This window comes from Xenopus laevis, chromosome 8L, assembly GCF_017654675.1.
Source record: "Xenopus laevis strain J_2021 chromosome 8L, Xenopus_laevis_v10.1, whole genome shotgun sequence".
In the NCBI taxonomy this organism is placed as follows: domain Eukaryota; kingdom Metazoa; phylum Chordata; class Amphibia; order Anura; family Pipidae; genus Xenopus; species Xenopus laevis.
Genome location: NC_054385.1, coordinates 43043979 through 43067362, shown reverse-complemented (window position 1 = coordinate 43067362; position 23384 = coordinate 43043979). Strand labels below are relative to the sequence as shown.

The following is a 23384-nucleotide window of genomic DNA, read 5'->3' as shown; positions in this document are numbered from 1 at the left end:
CGGTAATAATTTTATGTTATATAAACGCATATATATATATATATATATATATATATATATATATATATATATATATATATATATATATATAAATATATATTCATTAGTGTGGCTATTGACAGTGGTGCCAAAAAATCTCTAAGATTTATAGCAGATTATGCAATTAACCTAAATGAGCGCCAAAAACCTTTCAATTCACCAGAAATAACACTGAAACTAACTGCTACACTTGTATAATTAACACCACTTCGATTAAAAATTTTTTCTCATTGCACTTTAGTAAACATGCAATTTTGTTGCAAGAATATCTGCAGCAATAATAGGCTATGGGTTAAAGACAGTTTTTAGTAACTTTCATTTTTTACTAACTTTAGTAAACAGACTAACATGCTCAGCTCTCTGTGATCCCCTATGATAGCTCAACTGGTTTTGCTTCTGGTCCCTAACATATTACCTGATTATTACCAGTGTTGTAACACAGGGAACAGACCTTGTATCTGTGAGGGAACGTGTGAAAAACTTTTAATATATTGTTTTCACTATTAATCATGCAATTGCATGTATACACACAAGGGGAGGTGGAGGGGGGCCCAGAAATATTTTTTCCTGGGAGGTCCCTGATCATAACTGTGATTTTAGCATCTGTAAATATGAATTTTGACAGATGAATTATTCTTTATACTTGAGAAACGAGTATGTTTGTGAATAATATATATTTCCATCTGTAACATAAGATAAATAAACACATAAGGGCACATTTACAAGACCTTCGACTACGACTTGAACGATTCAAACTAAAAATCCTTCGACTATTCGACCATTCGACCATTCGATAGTTGAAGTACTGTCTCTTTAAAAAAAACTTTGACTACCTACTTCGCCACCTAAAACCAATGTTAGCCTATGGGGACCTTCCCCATATGCTTTTTAAGTAATTTCTGATCGAAGGAAAATCATTCGATTGATGGATTAAAAAGAACGATTTTTCCTTTGATCGTTCGATCAAAATAAATGCGGTAAATCCTTCGACTTCGATATTCGAAGTCGAAGGATTTTACTTCGATGGTCGAATATCGAGGGTTAATTAACCCTCGTTATTCGACCTATAGTAAATGTGCCCCATACTGTATAACCAAAATACACTTCTGTATTGAAGATCTACGCTGTATTAGTACGATGCAACATTTCAGCAATGAAAGAGTTACAGGTAGATCTTAGCAGCAAGATAATCTTATAAAGCAAGGTTATTTCCAGGCTTTAATTGTATGTTCCTATAATGTAGCTGCTAGGGATCAAACAAAGGCATTTCTATGTGACTGAAGCAATTACCCAGAGCAGATACCGCTTCTAATTTTGGTCCTGTCTTTATGGGGTTTTCATAGAAATATGCTGAAGTACTTTGCCTTCACTGAGTTATTTCATGTGGCACAGTCAGAATGTGACCGTACCTGTGTTTGCTCTGAGCCATTAATTCTCACCATTCCAAACAGTATTTGCCACAATACACACACAGATCTTGATGGGCTTTTAAAAAATTCCCTATTCCTGTTGGAAATAGAAGCCTACTGACTAACACTATGCTGTCCAGTAAGACTCATCCTAATGGAAATAACATAGATTATTAAAAGTTTGAGTCTTCAAAAATATAAATTGACATGATCTTGCTTTTTATGCATCACCAACAAGAGAATGGAACATTTTCCATCATGCAGTTTGTTAAGATGAAGCTCAAAGCTTTATACTGCTTAGTGGTGTGGGTTCCTGAAGGCAGCTGCCAATCAAAAGGCACATTTCCTGCATTTAGAAATACCGCAAACGTGGCCCTTGAGTCGAAGTTCTTAATACATTCAGTTGGTGGCATCTCTGCTCTAAAAAATAGTGTTTGACCAGATGACTCTAAGTTCATCATTGCTTTGTAACTATAGATGGGTAGACACTGGCTGGTCACTAAAGCAGGCCATACACAGACAGATTAAAGCCGATTTGGCCCCTTCAGACAGAGTCAGTAACTTGTCTGCCAGTGCACAAGCACCCTGCCAACTGTATCTTTAACAATTATATGGCTGAATAGTGGGAAGATATATATCAGGCAGATTTGAAAATCCCATCAGATGAGGAGCTCATAGGCTCCTGTTATGATCGGATGATATGATGATATAATCTGATTGGTGGTCAAATCATAGATCCACTCATTTGGTGACCTCGTCAAACGAGTGGATCTTAATGTGTATGACCAGCTCAAGATATTCTAGTTGGCAGTCTACTGACCATTGTATGGGCCTAATGTTCCCTTTACAATCGCTATGTGATCATGGTTGGTTGACATCTGAATTAGGTGCATTCTGGAAGTTCTTGAATTCTGAATGGTTCAGTTACACTCACATACATTTACCAAAATAAAATAGTGGTGTAATTTTGCATGCAGTCAACAAAGGGAGTCCCCCCCCCCACACACACACACACTAAAACATCTTGAGTTTATACACTGGCACAGGAAAGCTCCCAAGGGTTTCATTGTGGAAGCTCTTATTAGCTGAGCATTGATTTTTATCATGGATCCAGTTGTGGCAATGTTGGCCAAGAGAAACATTTTTAACCTACCAACCAATTAGGCAGCCGAGCCAAACAAGTAGCCCACTGGATCACACATTGTCTAACTAAATACTAGACAAAGAGGTGATACTTCAGACAGGCTCTCAGATCATATGCATTTCAGTCACATGCTTGGACAACTGAGGAGTCTAGAACCACCTTGTTTTGTTCAGCAAGAAACCCCTTACAATACTGGTAATGCTTCAAAATTCATGATCACTAGGCTCCATTTCACTTTAGAACATACCTTCTGTTTCATCTTGTGCCTTTGCTTCTGCAGTAATTGTATTCTTTCTAATGATTTTTTCTTAAATGTCATAAATGCTCATGTAATCATTCAGGCACAGTGCATTTAACAGGGAGGATGAAATATCATCTCTACTGGTCACCATATTTTTTTTCAGTCTAGCTCACTCTGTACAAGTTTAGGGCACTATGTTATGTATTGACTCATTTATATCTGGCCTAAAGCAGTCATATGTAAAGATAATAATAAAGATAATAATAAAGATATATTATAATTATAATAATAATACTCATAATAATCATAATAATCATAATAATCATAATAATAATAAAAGTAATAATAATAATAGCTAATAAAGACACTGTTAATTCCAGGAAATGTAACCTATTTAGGCATAGCTGTCTTTGGGGGGGTCCAGAAACAGCTGTCCTGGACCCCTCATATAGAGGGGCCCTGCAGAGCAACAATTTTAGATAGAGAAGAGGAGCATAGTAAAACAAGATGGTGGACACTAGAGCAAGATGAAGATAGATACAGTTTATATCCAACTTTCTACTCTAGTTAATAAAACAAATTATGTTAATTCTGGTAGTATTTCTACAACATATACCATTGTAATCAACAACTGAAATGGCATTATTTGTAGCATACTGTTTGAAAATGCTACGTTTTGTAAAGAAGGACTGCCTCTTTAACAGGAGACTGCAGCTGAAAAACAAAACACCCTTAAACGATGTTACATGGCAAAGGGATGAAAGGCTTCTGTTCCTTTTTTTGCTACCTAACAACATAATGATTATAATAGTTAATAGTTCATATTTGCTTTGTATTCAGGGACATGGGGGCAGAGTATAATTAAAGCATCTATTTATCTTTTCTCTTCTTTTATTATGCACGTAGGTAATGCCCTTTTATTGGTTTACGGTTGGACTTCACTTACCACGTTTTTGATCTCTAATTCTTTGGGAATATTAAATGGTCTTTTTCAGTTTCTGTGCAATTTGCTAATTTTTCCAATGCACTTTCTTTCTCCGGCTTGCCTCTATATATAAAAATGTTTTGTAAAAAAAACATAGAAGTCTATGGGACCTAATGCCACTGGGGAGTGGAGAGCTGATAAAAACGCATAGTTTCACAGGCAAAATATTAACAGAACAACCACATAGGTTTTCTCTACAGAGTTACAATGAAACGTTGGCAGAAACAGTATTCAGTACTAAACCCAATTCTCCAAGAAAGTTGTGTGGTGGCTTTTAATAGGGCTAATACCACAGAATTATACTACAATGACATGGGAGTACATGTAATGACACCTAGACACTCTTGCTGTCATTTTCTGTGTGGTTTTGGTGTGAATGCACCTTTATATTTCTATTATTGCTTAAGCTGGCTTCTGGTTACTTAGATTATGCTCAAGCCTGAATACTGTGTTTTGACTCGTGCCTGTTTCTGACTTTGATTCTAGCTGCCTGCCTTGACCCTTTGCCCAGCCTTGCCTATAATAAGTGAGTAGGTTCCCTGTTGTTACTGCAAAAAAAAAAGGAGCCCTGGAGCCCTAAAAGTGTGAAAGGTTTCCTCACTCTTCCCTAAACCTATCAGCTTCCAACCAAGACCCTATAAACCTGTTGAGTGATCGCTACCTATATACCCGTGTCTGACTCACCCATCTGTGAAGCCACTGAAGGGGAAAAGACCATGCCAGTGCAACTATATAAATAGTGATGACCAGAGGCAGAACCAGGGCATAATGACATTGTGATCGTTCAGCTCTGATTTACACTGGTAAATCTCATGTAAGTTGCGACACATGCTCAAAGTCAGGTATTATGCTGGAATTCTAGGAACAACACTGCATTGTGGGTAAAAAACATGGGCACAATAAGACTTACAGTACAACTTTGGTGAGTGACTGTGCTTTTCTGCAAGTGTAGCTGAGGTTACTGAGAGCCTAAATTAAAGAGGTGGTTCACCTTTACGATAACGTTTAGTATCTTATAGAATAGCTAATTCTAAGCAACTTTTCAACTAACCTTTGTTTTTTCTTATTTATAGTTTTAAAACAAGTAGCCTTCTTCTTCGACTCCAGCTTTTACATGGGGGTCACTGACCCAATCTAAAAAACAAAGGCTCTGTAAGGCTTCACATTTGTTGTTATTGCTACTTGTGCTGCAGATATAGGGGCACATTTACTAAGCTCGAGTGAAGGATTTGAAGTAAAAAAACTTGGATACTTCGACCATAGAAAAGGCTACTTCGACCTTCGACTTCAACTTCGAATCAAACGATTCATACTAAAAATCGTTCGACTATTCGACCATTCGATAGTCGAAGTACTGTCTCTTTAAAAAAAACTTCCCCATAAGCTTTCTAAGCTTTTTTTGATCGAAGGAAAATCCTTCGATCGATGGATTAAAATTTTACTTTGATGGTCGAATATCGAGGGTTAATTAACCCTCGATATTCGACCCTTAGTAAATGTGCCCCATAGTGTTCCAGAGAGCATTATGTTTACTATGCAATGCCAGCCAACACAATCCACTTGAAATTCAGAGCACCCAACACATAATGAAATACTTTTGTCCAGATCAAAAGCAGAAAAATCTGGTTTTGCAGAATTTCTTAAATGTTACATGATTGACATCTAATTCAACTGGGCTCGCCAAACAAATTCATGTAGCCTTTTTGGCCATTGTACTGAAAACAGATTGATTATAAATTATACCCAGCCATTCATTTTTTATTCTTTAGTGCTATGTGTATGTTTAATTTTAAAGATATTCCATGTCAGCTTGACTTATCAAAGGTCACTGCAAGTCGGATGGCAAGTCAGACAGTGAAGTTATAGGCCCATTAGTATTTCATTCTTATATGCAGATATCCACTATAATCATGTCCTCATCATGGACAGAATGTTTACAGTTGATGAAATAATGAGCAGTATGTATGCAGTCATAAGCTACTCAGCATTCAGAGGCCATTATGTATACTTTGGGATATGTTTGGGATATTCTGTTTATATAGAAAGCTAACTGGGGATTAAGCAAGAGAATAGATTTGTACATAACCAAAAGCTGCTGCTTATTTTCCTTATAAAAGTGGTAGTATTATCTGAGCATCTGAAATCAGACACATGGGTAAATGATCCGCCAAACATAACATCCATTGCTACCATTGGATAGACAAGCTTTGACTCTCAGGTTTCCTTTCTCTTTATCTGGTTTAAAGTGAGAATTTTGTAATGATACTTTGGTCATTGTAATGCTCAAACCATGCACTTTAAAAGACAATCAAATGTGATAATATTGTCTTGCCTTTGTATGGCAGCCAATGGAACATCAAGCAGTCAGCTGTCAACACCCAAATCCAAGCAGTCGCCAATCTCTACCCCAACCAGCCCAGGAAGCCTTCGTAAGCACAAGGTATTATGTTTCTTATCCTTTATATTGACTTTTCTCAGACAAATCATGAAGGATTTTGGGATAGATTTTGCTAATAGTCATGTATCTCTTATTCAGAACCTCTACAGCCACTAGTCTCATGCAAGGACTGAGAAAGAAACATCTGAAGCTAGGTCTAGGAAAGAGTAGTCTCAGGCTAAGTCTGAGCAAGAAAAGTGTCAGGCTAGGTCTGGGAAAGTTCGATTCAGAATGAGTGGAAGGTATCACATGACTGCTAGGTTTGTGTGTATATATATATATATATATATATATATATATATATATATATATATATATATATATATATATATATATACACACACTATATATATATATTAATGTAAATAAATGACTCTCTAATGTTGTCTACCTGGGCTGTACAGTTTTAAAGTCTACAACTGAACAGTCCTAAACACAAAAATGATGATAATCATTTATATGTGACCATATAACTCATACACATTAAAATAGATAATTTTTACTTACCATTCAGAAAAAAATTACGGCTACTATCTTATGTGGAGCTTTCTCTATACTGGCTTACCGCTTGGATCCTCTGAAGTTGACCATACACTGATAGATCTGCTCATTTGGAAAGGTTAACAGATGACTGGCTCATTGCATCATTTGACCAGCCATACTGTGCAACTAATAATGGGATGATAAAGAGGGCCTATGACTATCCATTGGGTGAGCACCGCATCAACTCTCAGATGAGGTCCTCGTCTGCCTGTTAGAACAATATATAACCAATTTTCGGTCAGAGACTGTACATGAGCATATTTGCTGCTGGCAAGGTCAGCGTTTTTTATCAGCCATTGTATGACCAGCTTTAAACTAAACTGGGATTGTTTGCCTGCATATTTTACTATTGGTATATAATCAGGGATGAATTTGGTCAGTTCCTTAGAATCGTTTATTTTTATTCTATTGTGATTATACTCAGAGGAAACACAGCTATGTTGCATTGTAGCATCTGTGGATACTTTCTGCTGGCCTCCCCCACCACCCACACCAGCACACATGATGTAAATGCAGGGTATGGTGGTTGCAAATTCATACCAATCGCTCTCACTGTGAGCCCCTCCCTGTTATTGCTGGGTCTACTGCCTCTATAGTTACACCATTGAATGGTAGGACAGGCTTAATACTTGTGAATCATTCAGAGAAACGATATGTTGCCTAGTGGATCAGGATCAGATATACTGAATATGTATGCTACCTAAAATCCAAGGACAGTTATGGGGTATGTATGTTACCTAACATCCAAGGGCAGTTGTGGGGTTCTTGTCTTAACTTGCATGTCTACATGTAACAGTCAATTTTGACTTTAGGAGAAGTCATCAGCCCAGTGTCAGACTGGGACACCAGGGACCCACCCAAAAACCTTTGACTAGGGGCCCATCAATTAATCTTAGACCAGTACATCTTAGTACTATTATTCTTCCTTTCCTCACTCATCTATTTTCCTTTTCTTTACATGCTATAATCTATTATTCCATCTATTTAGCCACTTTGTTCTCATAGAAATAGGGAATGGCCATGAAATAGGCCACATGTCTAGCAGCATGAGGGCCCACTGACACAATGGCCCACCGGGACTTTTCCTGGTATCCCTGTGGGCCAGTTCGACACTGCATCAGCCCAAAGGGAAAGAGATATTAAATCATCAGACAAATCGTGGGATAGACAGAAGAAGGCAGGTGGATAGTTAAGGTAGTTAAGCAGAAGCAAGGTCAGAATCTGATAGAGAAACATGGACAAGATCTCATTTAATAACTTAGACTAGGGAAATATATTAACGTTATAGAAGGAACCACTGGATAGGGCTTATAAAATAAAAGGCTGCCTGGGAACAACCTAATTATAAGCAATGCCTAGAAGCTGATGGTAACAGAAAAGAGCTGAGCCTTTTTCAGCTACAATGCAGATAAATAGGCCCCAGAGATTAGCAGTCCCTCTTGTACAGTGATTACAGATGAGGCAGAAGCTAGGGAGTCTGAGCCATGTCAAAATATAGCACAACCTACTGAACAAAATTGATACTATGGTATATTAAATGTCAGATGTAAAGAAAATATTAATTTAAGATTAAACTAAAGGCATGGTAAACCCAGTATGACATTTGCATAATGAAAGCCAATGTATTTCTAATCAGTCATTTTACTGTAATTTGTAAATGTATTTGCTATTAAACGCTGTTTCACTAGTTCACTAGTTATGACATGTTCCATTGATGCAGTATTGCAACCCTCCACCCAAGACTCATAGTGCTGGAGTTTTTGGTAGAGTGGAGCTGGATACTATAATACTGTATCAATATTACATGTAGTAAAAAACAATTATATTAAAAGTTTTGTAATTAATGTTGGAAAGTTGCTTAGAATTAAGCTCGCTTATTTGTGTTTACAACCAGCAAGTTAGTTTAATATTTGAGGGACAACCATGGTAGAAATATGGCCCAAAAGTTTTAAATCTCTGCCATTTATCTACATTAATATATTGCATATTGTTTTCATTACCGTGGCTTTATGTTTCATTCAGAATAGACATTTGCTTGTTGGCAACATATACAGATGTGCTTTTGGGCTAGCATTCTGTAAGAGACTGCTGTCAGGAGCTGAATTTGTTTCCTGAATATAAATAGATATAGTATTATACATTAAGAGGGAGGCATTTCTTAAAACTTGAATGTATTTCATTTTTTTATGAAAACAAAGTCAACCTTACTCCCATCCACAAATTTAACCAATTTATCAAGAAATCAGCTAGAAAAAGTCGGTGCAGAAGTCGACAAAATTCTAATTCGAATCCTACAAATTTCCCCTTTAAATCCTCAGCCAGAAAAAATGAGGATTAATAAATAGGCCTTAACAGTCATTAATTGGTTTGATTTATTCATTGCTATTTCAAATACTTACAAGTAAGATTATCAAGCACTAAAGAGAATTTTATAAATATTTTTTTTGACGTGTAAAGAAAGTACAAAGGAATAGGGAAATGCATGGCACATTACAACCTCTCCAACGATCTCAATAAAGAATCATTTGATCCTTATGTGGTTGTCTGTCTTTGCTGCTCTCATTTCTTACATTACAAACAATTAAAACAGGGGCACAAAGGGATGGAAGACTGTACGTCTGCCTTTCACATTTCCCTTAAGTCTCAGACAACAGACAGTAACAGAAAATGACATTAAAAAAGTAGATGAGCCATTTCTAATCACCCTTAACAACATTATGCTGCTATACAAGATAACTCTCAGCATTCTCAAATGAAATAATGGGATTATCCACCTCAGCCATAACCAGCTCTGCCCAAACACCCCTTCCTGCTCACCATAATCCCTGCACACAAAAACACTTTTTTGAAGTCCAGAAATCTGTGGTTAAAGGACCAGTAACAGCAAAAAAGTTTTTTAAAAAATTTGTTAGTATGCAATGAAAAACACATGTTAAACTTTAAAGTTGATAAGTCTTTATTAAGAAATGACTTACCAAAACTCTGCTTTTCAGAAACAGCGACAGGGTGACGATCCATCGTGCGCCGTTCGATTTCTCCTCCCTGGCATAAGGAAGGCAGGGAGGAGAAATCAATCGCCACACGATAGATCACGATCGCCTTTCAGAAGAGGAGCGCAAGTAAGTTATTTCTTAATAAAGACTTAGCGATTTTAAAGTTTAATATGTGTTTGGGTCTTTTTTTCGTAGCGTACTAACAAATTTTTTAAAAAAAAGATTTTTGCTGTTACTGTTCCTTTAATAGCAAACTTTGGGAGGCATTATTCATTACCTTAGTAAAGAAAAATCAGGACTGGAAACTCAAGTTGCCAATTCTGATGTATTGTAAGGTGAAGATACTATGGGGCCTATTTACAAACATTCAAATTTCTATTTTTTTTTCAAAAATTCATTCTCAACCATGAAAAACTGTAATACAAACCATGGCAAGTAAAACCAGTCAAGGTCCTATAGAAGTCAATGGGAGCTGCACTGAACTGATTGTACCATTTTTTATTCATTTGGACTTTTAGAGGTTTTTGGATTTTTTTAATCAAAAAAATATTTTTTTTGTGGTTTTTATAGTTTTCATATTGCATTGATTTTTTTTTTTTTCAATTTGTGAATTTTCCATATGAATCTTTTAATAACTGTCATGGCATTCATGGTTATCGAGAAAATTTGTTTATTTGTGGTTTCAAAAACCTTTACAACTACACAAATTCAAATTTTGATAATTGAGCCTCCCTATGTTGTGTTAGACCATGTGGTTAGACCTGTTGCTGAAATGGCTTGCAACATTCAGTGATAAGGCACAACACTGCAAAATACTGCATGGAACTCATTGCATTGCCTATTATTTGTAATTCTTGGTTCCTCAAAATAAAAGCCCTACAGTTACATGTGACAATTTATTCTCAGTTTAAGCATTTGCTATAGTACGGTAGATTGCTGCTGCAGTTAAATGCGTTGGCACAATCAGCCCACGTATCATACTTGAATAGAAATTGAATAGAAAAGGATTCTAGAAGCACAGAATTTTTTAGAATGTATATAATTAAATGAAACTTTTGAATACTACCCTGCTTTTATAGGTAGTGATGGGCGAATTTATTCGCCATGCGCGAATTTGCGGCAAATTCCTGTGATTCGCCGCCGGTGAATACATTTGCAAAACCACAGCGAAAATTCGGACACCAACGTAAAAATGGACGCCAGCGTCAAGAACGAGACGCCAACACCATTTCACAAATTTTTCGCTGTTTCAAAACGCCCCAAATTCACCCATCGCTATATATAGGTGATTTGCATATTTAAAGAACATTTAGGTCAGGGATGGGTGATGTGTGCATTTTCTGCAATAGACTTCACTTGACCAAATATTTGGCTGTGATTCTGTAAGAAATTCCTGCCAAAAACAGATTCTTTCTAAGAGATAAACAAATAATGTAGTTAAATATGCATTTGTATGTGTTTTAAACCACCCGTTAGCACTTGCTTGTTGAATCAGATTGGGGAGCTACCAAATATAGAGCTTATACTCGCTTGTGTCATATTATTCATTTGGAAGACATCTTGTGGCATAACTAAATTAGTGTTGAGACAGGACACCAAGATAAGCAATTTTGGAAGAGGGGTTGCTTTTAAAGCATTTGTCTAAGGGCTTACATATGTATAGGTGTTTTGGCTTGTATTCAAGGGTTGGTGCATTAAAATATCTTAAAACCTCTGAATTCCAAATGGTTTGTGGTCAGGGTCGGATTGGGCCAGCGGGACACCGGGAAAAAACCCACTCCCCCGATAGTCTGGCCCAAAAAAGCATCAATTTGTTGTTTTTGTTTTTTATTTTAATTTGAGCACATTTTTTATGGTAAATATTAGCAAGGAGAATTAACTTAGCATTCCTTGACTTCCTTTACAGGAATCTTGCCCTAGAACCATTTAAATTGTGAACTGGTGAGTTGTATTTAGTTAGCTTGAAGACTAATATTCTTGCTCCATCCAATGTTTAGCAAATATTTGGCTGCAGCTTGGCACTCACACATTTATAACCTTTTTCTGCAAAGTTCTGTAAATTATTTGCAGAGTTCCTTTCTTTTTTGCTAACTCTTTTGCAGTGTTTGCTGCATTTATTTTTAAAGGGCACCTGTCACCCAAAAAAAATTATTCAAAATCCTATTTTGTCACATTAGTCAAGCAAAATGAACTTTAATTACACTATATAAATTATTTGAATCTTGTTTCCTGCAGTCTGGGAATTAAAAATGATAGTAAGCAGGCAGCAGCCATTTTGTGGACACTGTTATTAAGGAAAGCCTTGCATCATCTCAGAATCTTGTTTGTGCACCAGTTTGAGGGACCCAATGTCCATTCCCATGCCCTGGCTACACAAATAAATGGTGAAGAGAATGGGGGGAATGTGTGGAGAGCAGTGACATCTAGGAAGTGCTGAATGGAAAGTGAAAGTAATTGTCTGCCCCGCCTCTATGCCCATGGCATAGAGGAGGGGCAGACTATTTGATTGACAGCTGAGATTTTTAAATTAATTTACACCAGCTATGAATGCTTTAATAAAAAATAGAAATTGGATTTCATGTTTAATTTAAAAAGAACTTTTTGTGTCTGGGTGACAGGTCCACTTTAACTCATGCCTATTATGGTAATGAAGACTATGGTTCGAGGGCTGTTCACGATTTTAGCCATCTAACATGCTTGTCAATATTCTAATATCAATTAACACTACTTTTTATGTATAAATGAACACTTCTTGTTTACATTATATAGTTACAGCATAACATTTACAAGTGTGTACCAAAGCTAGATGAAATATGTGCCAAAAAATACCTTGTTTTCTATGAATATAAAATGAAATTTGTTCTGAACAAACAGTCTGATGACTGCTGTTCACAAACTCCAGCAAACCCCCAAAATATGATCACTCTACAAGGGCAAGTACAAGATTTTGAACCAACACCTTTTTCCTCAATGCGAACACCAGACATAATTTATAGGCATGACAATGACGCAGAATATTTATTAAGAACAATTCAACTGGTTGTATTAAGCAAACACAAAACAAACACTTAACTAATCCCCTGTAAATGTAATAGCCCAGTGAAACTTGTGCCACAATCTACTAAACTGGCCTGGAATCAGCCTCTTCCCCAACCTACTCATGGGGTGCCAGACCTGCAAGAAGCCCTTTAATGCCAAAACTCCCTTCCAAACATATCCATTGGGTCCCTTACAACCATCACTGTTGTGTAACGCTGCAATAAATGAGTGAGGGAACTGAACTTACCTAAGGGAAAAGAAAGCAGAAACCCATCATCTAGCCCTGTATACACCCCATCTGCCTAACCAGCTACTTAGGACTTTAAAACAGGCAATCATGCAAAGGAGAAAGCAGGGTGAAGCTATTCCTAGACCTGCCATGCCCCTAATTTCCTACTCTGGGTCATTGGAAAAATGGATGGTTTGTGGTGTTTATCAATTTCTTGTTTCACTAATACATTGCATATTGCAATTGATATAAAAGAGTAAAAGACTTCTCTATTTTTAACTTCTTTTTTAAGAGGCATAACAAGATTATAGATCACTCTTATTATTATAGCATCCTTGCTCCAGTTACATTTGCTTTGCCATTGTTTTTACTGTTACTAATACTATAATAATAATATAATTTACAAACAGTTTTAGTTACATATTTTTACATATTGGGATGATGAGTACCTATAAAGTAATATCCAACATGGTGTAATATGGTGTTTTCCAATGTAGTCATTAAATATACCAGCCAGGCCTTTTTATGCTGTGGACATGAAACATAAATTCTCCCTAGCAGTTTAATGGAGGAACCCCTGTTTCATCTAAGGAAGGGAGTTTTGATTTTTCCTACAGCTGTCACAATTTCCATGAGGTTAGTTAGGGTGTGAATAAGTGGATTTAAAAAAAAAAGAAAGTTTTATTATGTTGGGGCGGGGTCACGGAGGTTCAGGTCTGGACTGGGAGTCAAAATTGGCCCGGCATTCCAAGTACACAGAGGCCCAAACAGCCCAATAAATAGAAAGTGTCTATGGTATCTTACAGCAGTCCCTCTGCAATTTGCCAGAACACAAACATAGCCAGTCCGGGCCTGTGGAGGTTCCAGGCGAAGGTACAGGAAGTCGAGAGATGTGAGCTGGTAGGGTGGTTCTCCCACTTCCTTTCTATTCAAGGAGCAGCCTCCTGCCCACCCAGAGTGTAGACAAATTGGGGTAATATGATTTTCCTGACACAGCTGAAAGGGAAAGGTGGTATAGAATGCTTGCTAAGGGAAGGTTTTTTGCATAGTATAAATGACAGTGGTTTAGTGGATTTCTCTGTGGATCTGGGTCCTGGGAGATTTTCTGATTGCCTGTCCCTATGTTCCCATCCAATAAAGAGTGTAAAGTGTGGCTGGTACCTCTGGGAGCCCATTACAGCGTTGATGAATTTGCCAAGTTTTCCTGTGCATAAGTATTGTATGTTAATTTGGTTACATTGCTGTTCAAAAATTTGTGTTACCTGAAGTATCAAGAAAAAAGGGGCCGAACAGGTTGACTCTGCTTTATCCCTTCATAATAGGCTGGAGATTGCATTTGTAGTCCAGCAACATTTGGGTGGAGCAACACTTCTATGCAAGGCTTATGCCCCAGTTTAGACAGATTTTTTTTTGTCTCTGCAACTTCATTTATTAAAACATCTATTTTATCTTAACAAGCAACATCACTGTATGAAAACCATCAAAGCATTCCTGAAAATGATTTATAAACACTTGCCATTGGTAAATTGTTCCTGAGAATTAACCCATGGCCATTTTGTTTTACAGGATCTGTACCTTCCCCTGTCTCTGGATGACTCTGATTCCCTGGGAGATTCCATGTAAAGTCACTGAATGTTGCCCCCAATTGACAGGAGTTTGCAGCAGAAAGAAGACCAGGCCAAACTGGTGCTCTCTTGACTTTGGATACAAATACAGCTCAGTTTTGTTTTCTTATTTTTCTGATTTACTGTATGTGTGCCATAATTCTTTGTGACCTGAAAGAATTCATGTTAACTGAAAGCAAAAGACGTGTATTTAGTTACTCTCTGGCCATGATTAACTACAGCATCCTCCATCCTGTTTATGGAAATTGAAGGTAGCTGTAGTGGAGCAATTGTCAGAAAGCCACAGGTTGGTTTTGAATGGTTTGTAAAGATGAAGCAGGCTTCAACATGTGTGTCTGTGCCAAGTTCCCTTATTGTGAAAGATTCCTGGTTTTCAATATGGCAAAGCAGCGGGCTGGTAATAGTGCCATTCTTACCAAATCACTGGCACTATCAGCAACCCCGTTAGCTGCGTTCCCTTTAAATGTAGCAAAGTAAGGCAATTCAAGGAGCTCTAGGCACATGTACAAACTGTACTGCTGATCCTATTTGTATTATAATGGTAATGAATCCCTCAGCCCCCTCTTAATCACAATGTTCCATTGATATTACAACAAAGAAGAAATCATAATGGGGTGTTTGCTTTGTATTCAAACACAATAAAATTCTCAAAGAGTCTTGGGGCCCTAATGCATTGTCAAACTGTTAATCCCCACATAGGACTCATGCAATGTATATCCTTGAAGAAAACCCACAGTTTGCCTTTTTTAGTGTTGTAGAAATAGCGGGTGACATTACACAAATATCTGCCCAGCATAAAGTTGGGATGAAATGTGTTGTTGATACTACTACTACTGTTGATACTGTGGTATCAGGCTCTCAAGCCTCACCCTTTTACTATTGTGCTACTAAAAAAGGCAAATAAGGCAATCTAGCTTTTTTCAGGACTGGGGAGAAAGATATTTCAAGCTATAGAGGAAGCCGACCCCACGGTCCAGGTCCCCCTTTTCCCCAGCCCCCCCATGACGGCAGGGTCTGCTTGCTCTATAGTTATGCAACTGTTTGTCTGATTTTAGATTAGGCTTGCTGCTTTATTAAATGATTAATACATTAAAATGACATAATTAGTGCATTCATGGTAGCAAAGAAGACATCAGCTTGGCCACATTTGCCAAGTCCTTTGGAAACAATGCATAGCCATATGGGCACTTTGTTATTTTAGCACAACTCTGACTTCCCCTCTGCAATCTTAACACATCCATCATGTTTTAGTATTGTGCTCCTGTCTAGCACCAGCCAGCACTGCCAATGGGAACATGACTTCTTATTTTAGCAGCAGATGGCAGAAACGTTCATAAAAATAGACGCAAATCTGAAGGGTACGAATCGCTTTTTGTAACTGAAGACATTTACACGCTTGGAAGAGATAGGTCGGAAAGGTTACGGAGCTTATCAGTAAACCTGTCATGGCTCTAATCTCTTAATACGGTTCTCAATCAATTTAGGGATATTATATGAACACGGGGAATTATTTTTAAAGATTTGGGGATAATACCAGAGAACAGGTGGAATGCAATCAAATACCACAATGTGGCAGTATTTCATGATAATCCACAACAGCTAAACTAGATTTATACATGGAGCTGAAATCTGCACAGGATAAGTGTAACAGATATGCCATGAAGATTAAAATGCCAGCCTTGTTAAACACCTCTGTGGTATTAACCCAGTAGTTTATCTCTGAAGCAATATTTTTACCACCTAACATGCTTTAACCTTTATCATAATATGCTGGAGAATTCAATTCCAGGAACTGTAGGGAATAATGCTAGGAATGGTATATGTTTAAGCTATGACTTATTTTCAATCTCAGTTTATTAAATTGAGGCTTACACATATGCCGCTGTGTTTTGGTGGTACAGAACTTCAGAACTACCTTTAGATTGGTGGTTAAAATCAGGCCCGGAATGGCAATCTGTGGGTTCTGGCAAATGCCAGAGGGGCTGCTATAAGGTCCCATAGAAAGTCAGTATTTAGTGGGCTGGTGGGGGCTGTTTGGGCCTCTGTGTGGGCTGAGTGGGCTTCTATGTACCTGAAATGCCAGGGCCTATTATAATTCTCAGTCCGGACCAGGTTAAAATCATTCAGCTAAACCATAGAGTCTGTCTCCCTGGTGCTTGTATTAACACTAACAATAGTAGGTCAATATCTACTGTGTGCTATGGGTTGGGGGTTATTCCATAGAGGTAGAGAGGTAGAGGTTTAAATATATATTATTACTATTACATATTGAACTCCATATACCATTATAATACCATCTGGCATATAATGTAGGAAGGAGATGGTGCCATGTTCTTGGCCCCTAATCATGGGCATTTTATGCCACCTTGCCTGGCAATAACTTTCTGTATGGGAAACAAATTATTATTCAGAACTGATCATTCTGGAGCCTTAGCCAACATGGTCAACACATCTGTTGGTATTCTGCTGAACTTGATGGCCTGGGTGCTTACAAACTTACTGATCTGAGGGCCAAACATGCAGATTTCTTTTCACACATTTGCTACAACTTGCCTGGCTGCATTTGCCTGTTAACACTTAGGGATTGCACCTCATAGGGCATACTTACAGTAGGCAAAGTAGGTTCCAAAACTGAATCCTTAAAAAAAGGCCATTTGCAATGTTCTTGCTTTGCACTCATCTTTGTTATCACATGTACTAATCTGCCAGTTGCACCTTCATGAAGTGCAAATAGCAACATTTGGCACAAGGGAACCCTGTTTCTAACACTTGCTTTGTCCAGGTGATAAATCCAGGACTTTCTCATCATTTTACCCTATAGTAACTTAGAATTACATGCAGTTGAAGAACCAGCCCTTTGCCCTTTGCTCTCAAATACCATGTGAACCTTTTGTATCAAAAAAAAGTGCAGAACTCTGGAAAGTATTTCTGCTAACATTTCCACTCTGAACATCTCTAGAAAATTGACCCTCAAATGTTCCGTAACTGCTGAGATAAAAGGCATATGATAATACCCATTGTATGGCCAAAACTTATATTTCTCAGCATATAAACTATACAGTCTTCTAGAACCAAACTGCAAAAATAGCAGTGAATTTTTTAAACTTCTACTTAACCTCTGCTCCTTATTTGTATTAGTTTTACTTATGGGCTTATAACATACAAGAGCCACGACTAGTCTGTTAAATATTATATCCCTATCATATTGCTTATTGATGGCATTAGTTATAACTGGTGGTTAGAGATGGCATTTGTATCACACACCTCATTGAAACCTGTATATTATAAATATAATACTCCCTACTTTAAATTATAAGGATGTTAAAAGTTACCTTAGATTTCCATGACCTGTATATAAGGACTTGGCTTGTGGTCTTTATTTGTTCAAGAAACTCCATGGGGATTTCTAAGGTCTTTGTATGAATAGGAGGTACATTATTTACTATATAAAACTCCCCCAATGTTACCTGTCAAGTACAGGTATAGGATCCCTAATCTGGAAACCCGATATCCAGAAAGCTCCGAATTACAGAATGGCTGTCTCCCATAGACTCCATTTTATCCAAATAATCCAAATTTTTAAAAAGATTTTCTTTTTCTCTGTAATAATAAGACAGTACCTTGTACTTGATCCCAACTAAGATATAATCAATCCTTATTGGAAGCAAAACCAGCCTATTGGGTTTATTTAATGTTTAAGTGAATATCTAGTAGACTTAATGCATGAAGACCCAAATTACGGAAAGATCCGTTATCCGGAAACCCCCAGGTCCCCATCATTCTGGATAACAGGTCCCATACCTGTACTACTTGCCTTATATTATTCAATTCTGGACACACTGATACTCTCTTTAGAGCCTCTTGTATAGCAAAACACAGAACAGGTTTATGGTTTTTTTCACAATATAATATGCTTTGCCTTTTTTTTACAATACCTTCAGGAACATTTATACTCACTTTTTTAATTCTGGAGCCTGACGCTGTTTAGAGCGGGGAACAGATTTCAGTAACATTATTCTGACTAATCATGAGATCATAACACATGGCAAAGCTAAAGCATTTGTAAACATTTTGTAACTATTGATATAAACGCATTAAAGCCAAGTGTTAGGTCTTGGAATAAAGCATTTGTACTGAATGCATAGTGAAGCAGACTGCAGAAAAGCTGAAGATATGTTATACTGCCCCTCTACAAATATTGTCCCATTTGTAGGCTGATATATATAAAAACAGAACCCAATTAAAGGGGACGCTGAAGGGTTTATTTCAAGCAGAGTGTTGTTATAGCTTTCCTCTTCAGACAAATTGAATTTAGGTGCCCTAGAAAAAGAACACCATGGTGCTTTTTAATTAAGAGAGCAAATCATTGCTGTTTGAAGGACAAGCTACAAATAACTGCTGGCGGTTAAGTATCTTGCCTGCATATTGCTCTCTCTGACTAGGATCCCTGCAAATACCTCCTGTCCTGTATCAGGCTGTATTTATGGGGTTCCTTCGGCACTGTGGAGGGGGCACAGATATTCTATAAAAGATATAGAGGGGGATGCTATTGGAGCAGTAAAAGCATTGGTAATATATGAAAATGTGCTTACCGCCTTTAATGCACTTTAAGAAAACAAACAATTGGCTGTATCTATTGTGGTTTTAATTAGAGATGATGAAATATCAATAGTTTTTACTATAAATATAATGCCAATCATCACACTATTTATATGACATATAGTAAAAGCAAGGGTCCATCCTTCATTTTATTGTATTTGATAACATTCCTCCCAGCCCAAAAACAAGAAAACTGCGGTTTTCTTGAATAAAGATTTAGGCACATTCTAGCATGAGCACATGGAAGTAGAAAGTGACACAGATCCAATGAACATGACCAGGCAGGACATTTTACTGGCTCCTTTAGGATTCTAAATGCAGTAAATAATGTCATTCGGTATGGCCTTCTTTACTGGGGGCATGGATTCTTGAGCATTACGAAATGTAGAAATGTACGCAGCCCCCTACAGATACAGAGCTATGAAACACTGACAAGGAAATCACCTAATAAAGCGTCTTACCTAGAAAAAGATTAGTAACGTGCACAGCACATTAGTTTAGCATTGCAACTGTTTTTCCATATATTTTAGAAGGGAATATTGCTAAGAAATGTTATCCAATCTAATCTTACTGAAAACTTTTGTCAACCAATCTGGACTATTACCCTATGTAACCCGACTTAGGGGCAGATTTACTAAAGGGCAAAGTGACTAACGCTGGTGACGATTCGCCAGAGTTACCATTTTCAGGCACTTCTCCGATTTAATAACCGGCACAGGTGGAACTTCGCTAGTGAAAGAGACAGACGCTAGGGCTCATTCACACTCTATCACCAGGCGAATTTTTGCTCTGGCGAATGGACGTTACTCCGAAAATTCACTAAGATACGGATTTTACTGAACGCTACCTCTTTCGCCAGACTTGCCTTCGCCAGCTCAGACCAGGCGAAGTGCATTGGAGTGCATAGATCTTCCTCAATTTTTAGTGAAAAAAAACGCTGGCATCTTTTCCTTTTTTCTGACTTTTTTGGGTAACTGGGTTCCCCCATACATTTCCTAACATATGAATATAAACTATACAGTGGGCTCATTTGTAGGGTATTATAACAACTCTATTTTTTTTATTTTATTAAGGTTCCCTGGACTTGTGTGATGTAATATATTTAATGCAACATATACGTCCATTAAACTTTATAATTTCCTGCCGTATGCAAATTAGTCTGAGCGAAGTCCTCTAATGAAGTTGCGCTAGGAATAATTGAATGCTAGTGCATGTTTACTTTGATTGCCGAAGTAACGCTAGCAAAAATACGCCATCGTTCGCGCCCTGGACGCAACTTAGAATTTTAATAAATCAGAATTGTCTGAACTTTTCATATCGATGGCGGCAAAGCCGTCGCTTGCAAATTTTCGCCGGTTAGTGAATCTGCCCCATAGGGTTGACATATTTTTGTATTCATTTGATATCATTCAGATGTTCTTTCAATAAATGACTGGCATGCAAGGCAGGTGCAAGCAGGGACAAACCCTTGCAAAGTTTATTGTGGAAGTCCAATGTTTTTCACCGGGCATTCATTTGCTAGAAAGCCAGGGTGTGCGAACGTGGAACTAAATTCTTTTAATAATGACCCAATTAACTCTCTACTATTTCGTGGAGCAAATTGTTTACAATGAAATAATTTCATGTGCCCCTATATTTAGTGATAATCTGCTTGCTGGCTGCAGTTCAAAAGCACAGATGCTTTCTGTTATGGTACTCGTTATTTGCTTTAAACCTTAACCACGTGTAGTCACGTTTCATACGTGCACAGTAAATTGTTTTTTATGGGCTAAATACATACTATATACAGTATAATCATGTGGCTGTGCTTAAGTCAACTACTGGAGTGATGTTTATTGGGTACTAGCTCCATGTGGTTTATTGTGAAAATACTTGGGTTGACTTAAAGGGTTCCTTGCTCTCAAAGCAAGTAGCAAGCCATACTGTACTGGCTAGATCTTTCAGTCTATGGATGTTTAGTCATGTGACTAGTAATTTTACTCAGTGCCTATATTCTCTTATAATAGACTTTGGTTACATACACCAGGTCCATAGGCCAACCTGAAAATTATATTTGGTGTTGGATAGAAAGAAAGTACTGCACGGTCTTCATAATAAAATAATGTAATTAGGGAGTCAATGCTGTTGGTATAAACATTTAGAAGATGGGGAAAATAGAAAATAGTTTAACATGGTGATTGGATACATTCACAGTCTAGTTGGTTGATAACCCCCACTGGTATGTATACAAGGGTAATCACCTGTCCTAGAAGCCATTGCTGCACTCCTGTATTGTCAATGATCCCATGGGCAGATGGATAGAATTACGGTAGTGACATTTATCATACAAACATGATTTGTTTGTAATACTTCCCAGCACTTTTTTGTATACAATTAAAAAAATATATATTCTGTGTGTGGTAGTTTGTGGTTTTGCCAGAAAGAATGAACCATGTTCCAGGCTGGGGCTGAAAGTCTACGCATGCGAAGACCATTTTATTACAAAATTTGACATTTGTATATATAGTTATCATGAAGGACATTTTGGGGGGTAACTGTGGGTAGTACCCATTATATTGGCATAGACGTGTATCGGAGAGATAGATTAGGTAACCAAGGAATTTGTCCTGCAGTGTGGGGTCAAGAGAAATCCGTAGCTGGGATAAGACCCAGATACAAAATATTTAGCAGTAAAATTGATTTTGGGTACAGATCCAGGTTTTATCTGCTTTTTTACTTGTGTAAAAAATGATTTTTTTTAGTGAAAACCTTTTTATACGGTATTGTTTCCAATTTTCGACTTTGATAAAACTATATTCTTTTGACTCGAGCCCGTTCATAAACATCCTATGAGTGTCCCTTTTATTTTTAGGGACAACGTTTATAAGAATTAGATTACGCTTACCCCAATTTTACACTAAGCAGAATATAACATATTTAGAACCCAGAGCTGTCTTTAGGGGTGAAATAACCTGACATAATCCATGGTTTTGCAGCATGTCGAAAGAATGGGGGATATCCGATATCGCAGAGAAAGATGGAGAAAGTAGGGCAAGATGGAGGCAGGCTTACTTTCTATCACTGTTGTTCAACTGGCATTTTTGATGTACAACTTACACCGACAGTTGAAGGCTCTTTGGGGTGCTGGTATTTGTACTTTAACAACCCCATAAAGTTTGTTTTTTCCCCATCACCACTAAAGACAGCCCAGCTTGAAACATGATTTCAATAGCGCCAATACAGTCTACAAGTGCTTGAAACATGTTTTAACTGAATTTATTCAGTCTAATTAGGGAGATCGTTCATGTAAACTTTATTTAAAATAACACAATATTAGATCTCAGTTTTCTTGAAAAAAGGGAAAAAATAATAACTGTGTAAACGATTTAGAACAATTTTGAAATATCCTAAATTCTACAAATTCTACACAGAACCTGCTCCCTTATTATAGCTTGTTCTTTATATAACTGGGCCCAGTTATACTAAATGATCTTTTAACCTGCCAGGAGCTCTGTTTTGAATGTTGAAGAAGCTGGTGATTTTCAGATGGGCTGAGACAAAATGTCTTCACTGTATCATGTTGTAATATATCGCAGCTTGAAGCCAATGATTTCTCGCTTAATTGTACACAGCACATGCATGGGTTTTTGATAATTATGCCTCATTTGTGGTGAATTTTTTTTTAACATTCTTTTGTAATTTAACTACCATGTGTAACCTCCACGACTTTGCTGAGCAAAGTAATGTGGGTTCCACTTGGAGGTGTAGGTTTTTTCAAAATGTGTGTGCCATCCCTGTACAGAAATGCTTTTTATTGATGTTAAAAAGAATAATGTTAGGAACCATAGTTGTAGTCAAGATTCAGTACATAGTGGAATAGTTGATGTAACTTTAGAAGATTTAGCTCGTTTATTGACAAGATTCTTGGGGCGCATGCATTAAATGTGCAGTGCATTTCGTAAAATATTTTCTACTCGAAACTAGTCTCATGTCTCTCATGAAAGCCATTAAAAATGGAGGCTGATGTTTAAGGGAGTTGTGGAAAGAAGTGCAACGATGAAGGTCCTTCTCTTAGACCTTTCTTCACTCATGAGGCCAAGAATACCTGTTTGTTTGCATTGT

General features: G+C 37.3%; 1 protein-coding gene across 5 annotated transcripts in view; it reads left to right on the top strand.

The window, feature by feature from the left end:
* dcx.L (doublecortin L homeolog) overlaps positions 1-18192 on the top strand; it is a 57274-nt gene extending 39082 nt beyond the window's left edge. For 2 of the 5 annotated variants that reach the window (XM_041572743.1, XM_041572744.1), the window contains exons 6-8: positions 6164-6261; positions 14626-16612; positions 16797-18192. In XM_041572743.1, coding sequence (XP_041428677.1) covers positions 6164-6261; positions 14626-14682 — 155 coding nt within the window. In that variant the 3' untranslated portion in view covers positions 14683-16612; positions 16797-18192. Of the gene's footprint in view, positions 1-6163; positions 6262-11697; positions 11733-14625; positions 16613-16796 lie in introns of those variants that run through there. The other 3 variants (XM_018229854.2, XM_041572745.1, XM_041572746.1) reach the window with 3 other exon arrangements.
* Positions 18193-23384: the final 5192 nt, after the last annotated feature.